An 8,668-nucleotide genomic window follows, 5' to 3' on the forward strand; every position below is an offset into this window, starting at 1 on the left:
AAGACATTAGAATCAACATCTTACGTAAGTACAGGCCCTCCTGTGATTCTAAGTGTTCCTACTATCATCTACAGGAATATTAACAGTGTGACCACACATGAAATATTAAACAAACTGAAACACATTGACCCTTTTTAAATTGTCCAGTCATTTTATTTCAAGACGACAGCCTTACAAAAGCTTTAGGATGTAATTATCAGAGTGATTATTGATGATTTCTCCCAGTAAGTATAAATGTAATTTTTCTCGTAGGTCCAAGTAAGCCGTTTATAAAGTTCAAGGGAATCTCTTTACCTGTTTAATGTTTATTGCTCATTAATTAACTACTTAAGTATGAAATGCTGCCAAAAAAGAATGCAAGCAGTAAAAGAGCTGAACGAATAAACATTAGAACTAGTGCCTGGTTTACATTAGTAATAATTTTGCTGCGAAGACCTAGTTCTCTGACAGGTGGAGGGCCACTACCATCACTACCACCTGATCCTCTGATATCACACTTTGGTGGTTTCCATCCTCGTTGACAGTGACATTGTTTTTTGTTGTTGCACACCCCTTTGAAATTGCATTTCTTGATATCACAGTCAAAATGCATATCCTGATGAAAAGTACAATTCTGCTTGAAACAGTATTTTCCTGGCCCACATGTTGCACCATCTATTACAAGCCCCATCTCTGGAATGTCTGTCCCCGGATGTGCATCAAACCCAAAGCATAATTCTTGTTTAACATCTGTTACTATTATGTGACGAAATGTCGTGTGCTCACCTGCACCAGGTATTTGTTGGACCTTTCTACAGTGTAACATTCCACAAAAAACATCATCTGTCTCACATTTAAAAGGTAGTAATCCTCCTCGCTGCAACCTCACCCCACAGTTTCCAAATCGGTCACCTCTTGCATTCAGTTGTGTATAGCATGCAGGTGAACCGTCTTTTACCTGATAGCCAAAAAGGGACTGACACTGCATATCACGGTCACTGCAGTTTCCTCTCACACAAACGGCTAATGGTGAACACGGGGTTCCATCCTGGATATAAAGGTCATCTGGACAATTCTGCGTTTTCCCATCGCAGTATTCCGGTAGATCACAAATACCTCGCACCTCTCTGCAAATCCATCCAGGGTGAGCATATTTACAGTTCCTGCAGCAACCTCCTTCATCGCAATCACTGCCAAGGGAGAGGGCACAATTGGTCCCACAACATGTATCTTCGGCACATTCTTTAAAGGTGCCACAGTCACATTCTTCTCTCTGATTTACAATGTGGTCACCACAGCGAGGAGCTACGTAAGGAAAATTAGAGTATGGTACATTTCTTGCACCCAAACAAGGATCCCACGCATGAATCCGTCCATGCAGTGATGCATAAGAACAATTGCTCCACATATCATTAAGACCAGGCTGAGGAGACATGACACAGAAGGTTCTTCGAAAACATTTACAACCAGGCTTATCATGGTCCATACCCAGGCTATGACCTAGTGTATGTGCTGTAACAGTGGCAGCGAAAAACATATGAAAATGTGCTATATATACCCATGTGGACCCCCAGTTGGGATTGCATACTCCACGTATGAAAGCAAATTGGATTTTGTTTTCCACTTTAAGTCCTGTAAAAAGTACTGAAATATCATGTGGAAATTGATTCCACCAGTAATGTTCTTTCCACAAACCAAATTGTTCTGCAAGGCCGTACGCAGACTGAAAATCTTCTGGAACAACAATATGACGCTGTTGCCATATGCACAACATACGTATGTGAACTTCTAGACCGTTATGATTAAAAATGGTATGTACTATGCTGTTCAGCATCACCACCTTCTCCACTAGATCTGTTATATTAGAGTTCAGCCTGTATAATGCATCACTAACCGTGTAGTGGACTTTTAAATATCTCCTATGTGGCCACCACAGATACACTGGCACTGCTCTAGGGCTTTCAGCAAGTATTGCCTCTTCATATGCTAGATCTTCATCATCCTCCCCGATTGTACACCTTTCAGCCGCTGCTGATTGTTGTTCTGTCACAAGCAGAGAAATCACATGCTCGAATTGGGAAGAAGCCTCCAGTGGTTTGATTTCGTAAGTGAAGTCATCCACCTGCAGCATGCCATGCAGGCCCCCGTAGCAAGTGTCCAGCGTGCCCATGGACCCGGGAACCCCTTCCAGGTAGCTGTAGTAGTAACAGTCTCGAGGGACAAACGGGTAGTCCTCCTGCATGGCACCTTGGTCGTTATCAGTGATAACAGGAAAGTGTCTGGGCAGCAAGTTCTTCTTGACCTTCATGTGAATCACATGACTGTGGCCCCTGAAGTGAATCTTGTAGGAGAGCTGGTTTGGTGCCTGAGCTCCACCCACCCTGTGGGACACCTTCCTGGGGATCACAACTTCAGAGGAAGTGAAGCGCCATCCTGGTAGGGCATGGGAGCAGCAGACCTGAGACAGCAGGAGCCAGAGCAGAGACAGCCAGAAATCACCTGTCAGGTGGCCCTGGGCCCAGGCAGGCCCCATGAGTGAGGGAGCCAGTGACCAAAGAAAATGCAGTCAGGTGCGAGGCAGGCAAGACTAGTGCTGAAGCAGCAAGTTTCTGGCAGTGTAATCAGGACAGCAGACAGAGTCTGGAGGTTTGACACCTGCAGGGAGAGGGAGGGAGAGGGGGAGTTGGGGAAGCTATTGCATAACAATGGTGCATTCATTAGGGAGGCTGTGCTCAGTGCTCTGGGGACCCTGGACTGAAAGGTCCCCTGGTCTCTTGGAAAAGACACACAGGAAGAGTAAGTGGATTTGTTGGCAATTTTAAGACCCTTAGTAGCTTTCTTCCTGACATCTAGAAGACATAATAGATCAACATGTAATTAAGAAGGAGAATGGAGAGGACAGTGGCAGTTTTTCCTTTTAAGAACTTTGAGGAGAACCTGACCAGGTGGTGGCACATAGATAGAGCATCGGACTGGGATGCAGAAGGACCCAGGTTCGAGACCCGAGGTCGCCAGCTTGAGCGTGGGCTCATCTAGCTTGAGCAAATAGCTCACCAGCTTGGACCCAAGGTCGCTAGCTCCTGTAGGGGGTTACTCGGTCTGCTGAAGGCCCGCGGTCAAGGCACATGTGAGAAAGCAATCAATGAACAACTAAGAAGTCGCAATGCGCAATGAGAAACTGATGATTGATGCTTCTCATCTCTCTCCATTCCTGTCTGTCTGTCCCTGTCTATCCCTGCCTCTGTAAAAAAAAAAAAAAAAAAAAAAAGAACTTTGAGGAGAGAATTAGATTCACTCATATTTATAAAAACTGAATGCCGTTGGTTTGAACGATGAAAAAAAGTGGAAGGAGATGTCATGAGTAGAAAAATTAGGGTATAATAGTAGTTTCTTGTACAGTGAAACTTATACTTATCTGCCCTATGTCCTGGCAAATCTAGTCTTAGCTAATTACCCACTAAGACTTGTAGATGAACTTTCATAGCATTATTCACGAGTTCATCCCACCAACTGGAACCAACCAGTACTTAATAGACAAATGCATACACAAACTGGTAAATTCATCCAGTGGAATAGTCTTCAGTAAATCACAAGAAACTACTGATACATGTAAGTATATGGATGTGTCTCACAGATATGATGATGATGTTTACAGAAAGAAATTAGACCAAAGGAACTTAATATATAGTTTTTATGAAGTTCTAGAACAGTCCAAAATCAGTTATGGGAACAGAATGTAAAACGGTCATTTCTTTTCATGGAAATGGAGGAATGGAGGGGACTTCCTGTAGTACTGGAAAACTTTTACCTTGACTGGGGTGTGCTATAGATTAAATGTTTATATCCCTCCACAATTCATATGTTAAAATCCTAAACCCCAGAGAGAGACAAGATGGCACTGGAGTAGGCGGACGTACCAACATCTACCTCCCAGAACCAAAGTGGATTACAAACTAATTTTATGAACTACCGTCTGGAAAAACCAACTTGGGACTAAACTAAGAGGACTCTTCAACCAAGGAACACTGAAGAAGCCACACAGAGACTGGTAGGAAAAGCGGAAACGGGGAAACATGGAGAGGGCTGCCCAGCTCCCCGGAGCGAACGGCAGCAGGGAGAGACTCGCATGGCGGAAAGTGAGTTTAGCAGAGGGGGAAGGGTCCTGAGCCCCAGGAACAAAGCCCCAGCCTGCAGCCCCAGAGCCAGAAGAGGTGTAAGGACCGTATTTAGCTGGAAACAAGTTGGGATACTGTTTTTAAGAAAGAGTCTGATTTCTCAGACCCAGGATCCTTCTTAAAGGGACCGTGCAGAACATCTCTCTCATAACCACCCACCCAGGGCTCCTGGGGATGGGGGGAGAGAGGAGAGGACCAGAGTAACAGGAAGAGAGTGTAATCTAGGAGGCACAGGGAGAAGCATTTTGGTAGATAGCCACCCTAACACCTGCGACGAGTCACTCCTCAAAGCTGAAGTAAATATTTCCCCCGGAAACAGCAATACCAGCAAAGGGAAGCAGGAGAGCAGCCAAACAAGCTCCCCCGCGGCATTCAGAGCAGAGTCGCATAGAAGGAGGGAGCATTTGGGTCCACAGTAGTGAGTCTTAGGGTCCGAGCTGCAACGCCCCCACCCACGCGGCTGAGGGCTCACCGGAGGGTGGGCGGCAGTGGGAGACAAAAGCCCGGTTCTGCTGGCAGGGGCGGAAACCAGCTGGCCACCACTCGGCTCAGGTGTGAGCTCAATCTTGCCCAACTGGGGAGAAGGGGGCGTGCAAAAGCGGTCAAACTCAGCTGCCGGCAGCCTGTAATCCAGCCTGTGGGGAAAAGGACGGGAACCCCGGAAAGGGTGGAGACCAGCCCCTGAGCAAGGGAGCAGGAGCACAGCCTTGCCCTGCCCATGCAACCCAGGCTTGAGGTCTGACTTGGTAGCCGGCTCCTCCCACGGGGGTGGAGCCAAAAGCCTAGAAGAGGTGGAGTTCCGCTACTGAGCTGAGCTTGGGAACACAGTCCTGCCCGGTGGTAGAGCCAAGGCTAGCAGCCGTTCCTTGAGTGGGCTCCTCCTGCAAGGGCAGGGCGAAAGCCCAGAAACAGGTGGAGACCTGCAGCCGAGCAAAGGTGCTCATCAGTGCCCTCAGGACTGAATATAACGTCACACACAGGGGCGGGGCAAAGGCCAAGGCCACCAACGCTTGTGCACCCGAGCACGTGATCACAGCCACTCCCGTGAAGAGAAAATGCGGAGGCAGAGAAATACAACACAAATAAACCAAGAGAAATCCCCAGAAAAGGACCTAAGTGAATCAGATATAACCAAATTACCAGATGCAGAGTTTAAAATAACGATTGTTAGGATGCTCACAGATATCAGAACAACCATAGATGGCCATTACGAAAACCTAAATAAAGAGATAACAAATATAAAAAAGGACATTGAAATAATAAAAAAGAATCAGTCAGAAATGACAAATACAATATCTGAAATAAAGAATACAATGGAAGGAATTAAAAGCAGGATGGATGAAGCAGAGAATCAAATCAGTGAGTTAGAGGACACAATAAATAAAGGCACGGAAGCAGAACAGTAAAAAGAAAAGAGACTCAAAAAGTCTGAGGAAACTCTAAGAGAGCTCTGTGACAACATGAAGAGAAATAACATCCACATCATAGGGGTTCCTGAAGAAGAAGAGAAAGAACAAGGGATAGAGACTTTGTTCAAACATATTATAGCGGAAAACTTCCCCCAATTAAGGCAGGAAAACATTACACATGTTCAGGAAGCACAGAGAACTCCATCAAGGAGAAACCCAAAGAAACCAACACCAAGACACATCATAATTAGAATACCAAAGCTAAATGATAAAGAGAAAATATTAAAAGCTGCTAAAGAAAAAAAGACTATCACCTACAAAGGAGCCCCTATACGGATGACTTCTGACTTCTCAACAGAAACACTTGAGGCCAGAAGGGAATGGCAAGAAATATTCAAAGTAATGCAGAACAAGAACCTACAACCAAGACTACTTTATCCAGCAAGGCTATCATTTAAAATTGAAGGAGAAATAAAAGGCTTTACAGACAAAAAAAAACCTCAAGGAATTCACTGCAACCAAACCAAGGCTGCAAGAAATGCTAAGGGACCTGTTGTAAACAGATCAAAGGAAAAAAAGAATATAGCAAAAGAGGAATAGAGTTTCAAAGAAAAAAAATGGCAATAAACAATTACATATCAGTAATAACCTTAAATGTTAATGGATTAAATGATCCGATCAAGAGACATAGGGTAGCTGCGTGGATAAGAAAACAGGACCCATACATATGCTGTCTACAGGAGACACACCTTAAATCAAAAGATGCACACAGACTGAAGATAAAAGGATGGAAAAAAAATATTCCACGCAAATGGAAATGAAAAAACGCTGGGGTAGCAATACTTATATCAGACAAAATGGACTTTAAAACCAATACCATAGTTAGAGATAAAGAAGGTCACTACATAATGATAAAGGGAGAAATCCAAAAGGAAGATATAACCATTATAAATATCTACACACCTAATATAGGAGCACCTAAATATATAAAGCAGACTTTGATGGACTTAAAGGGTGAGATCAACAGCAATACTATAATAGTAGGGGATTTCAATACCCCATTAACATCATTAGATAGATCCTCAAGAAAGAAAATCAACAAAGAAACAGCAGACTTTTTTTTTTTTTTTTTTTTTTTATAATTTTATTTTTTTAATGGGGTGACATCAATAAATCAGGATACATATATTCAAAGATAACAAGTCCAGGTTATCTTGTCGTTCAATTATGTTGCATACCCACCACCCAAAGTCAGATTGTCCTCTGTCAACTTCTATCTTGTTTTCTTTGTGCCCCTCCCCACCCCCTATCCCTCTCCCATTCCCCCCTCCCCCCCGTAACCACCACACTCTTATCAATGTCTCTTAGTTTCACTATTATGTCCCACCTACGTATGGAATAATACAGTTCCTGTTTTTTTCTGATTTACTTATTTCGCTTCGTATCATGTTATCAAGATCCCACCATTTTGCTGTAAATGTTCCGATGTCATCATTTCTTATGGCTGAGTAGTATTCCATAGTGTATATGTGCCACATCTTCTTTATCCAGTCATCTATTGATGGGCTTTTTGGTTGTTTCCATGTCCTGGCCACTGTGAACAATGCTGCAATAAACATGGGGCTGCATGTGTCTTTACGTATCAATGTTTCTGAGTTTTGGGGATATATACCCAGTAGAGGGATTGCTGGGTCATAAGGTAGTTCTATTTTCAGTTTTTTGAGGAACCACCATACTTTCTTCCATAATGGTTGTACTACTTTACATTCCCACCAACAGTGAATGAGGGTTCCTTTTTCTCCACAGCCTCTCCAACATTTGCTATTACCTGACTTGCTAATAACAGCTAATCGAACAGGTGTGAGGTGGTATCTCATTGCCGTTTTGATTTGCATTTCTCTAATAGCTAAAGAAGATGAGCATCTTTTCATATATCTGTTGGCCATTTGTATTTCTTCCTGGGAGAAGTGTCTATTCATATCCTCTTCCCATTTTTTTATTGGATTGTTTGTTTGTTTGTTGTTGAGTTTTATGAGTTCTTTGTATATTTTGGATATTAGGCCCTTATCTGAGCTGTTGTTTGAAAATATCATTTCCCATTTAGTTGGCTTTCTGTTTATTTTGTTATCAGTTTCCCTTGCTGAGCAAAAACTTCTTAGTCTGATGTAGTCCCATTCATTAATTTTTGCCTTCACTTCTCTTGCCATTGGAGTCAAATTCATAAAATGCTCTTTAAAACCCAGGTCCATGATTTTAGTACCTATGTCTTCTTCTATGTACTTAATTGTTTCAGGTCTTATGTTTAGATCTTTGATCCATTTTGAGTTAATTCTTGTACAGGGGGAGAGACTGTAGTCCAGTTTCATTCTTTTGCATGTGGCTTTCCAGTTTTCCCAGCACCATTTATTGAAGAGGCTTTCTTTTCTCCATTGTGTGTTGTTGGCCCCTTTATCAAAAATTATTTGACTATATATATGTGGTTTTATTTCTGGACTTTCTATTCTAGAAACAGCAGACTTAAAGGACATATTAGATCAACTCGATTTAATAGATATCTTCAGAACCTTTCACCCTAAAACAGCAGAATATACATTCTTTTCAAGCGCTCATGGTACATTCTCTAGAATAGACCACATGTTAGGGCACAAAAGCGGTCTCAACAAATTTAAGAAGATTGAAATCATATCAAGCACTTTCTCTGATCACAATGGCATTAAACTAGAAATCAACCACAATAGAAAAATTGAAAAACATTCAAACACTTGGAAACTAAATAGCATGTTATTAAATAACAAATGGGTTAACATTGAGATCAAAGAAGAAATTTTTAAAATCTTAGAAACAAACGATAATGAGCATACATCAACTCAAAATTTATGGGACACAGCAAAAGCAGTCCTGAGAGGGAAGTTTATAGCATTACAGGCATACCTCAAGAAGCTAGAAAAAGCTCAAATAAACAACTTAACCCTGCATCTAATAGAACTAGAAAAAGAACAGCAAGTAAAGCCCAGAGCTAGTAGAAGGAAGGAAATAATAAAGATCAGAGCAGAAATAAATGACACAGAGGCTAAAGAAAAAATACAGAGGATCAATGAAACCAGG

At 42.4% G+C, this 8,668-nt stretch overlaps 1 protein-coding gene across 1 annotated transcript; it reads right to left on the reverse strand.

Moving 5' to 3' along the window:
- Nucleotides 1-319: 319 nt before the first annotated feature.
- LOC136335400 (disintegrin and metalloproteinase domain-containing protein 20-like) lies at nt 320-2,512 on the reverse strand. Its single transcript, XM_066276674.1, has one exon. It carries the CDS (start codon nt 2,510-2,512, stop codon nt 320-322), a length of 2,193 nt encoding a protein of 730 aa, XP_066132771.1.
- Between the last annotated feature and the right edge of the window lie 6,156 nt (nt 2,513-8,668).

Source organism: Saccopteryx bilineata, chromosome 4 (assembly GCF_036850765.1).
Source record: "Saccopteryx bilineata isolate mSacBil1 chromosome 4, mSacBil1_pri_phased_curated, whole genome shotgun sequence".
In the NCBI taxonomy this organism is placed as follows: domain Eukaryota; kingdom Metazoa; phylum Chordata; class Mammalia; order Chiroptera; family Emballonuridae; genus Saccopteryx; species Saccopteryx bilineata.

Excerpts from the sequence above, each read along its gene's own strand:
- LOC136335400 (XM_066276674.1), bottom strand. The coding sequence starts at position 2,512 with ATGGGGCCTGCCTGGGCCCAGGGCCACCTGACAGGTGATTTCTGGCTG.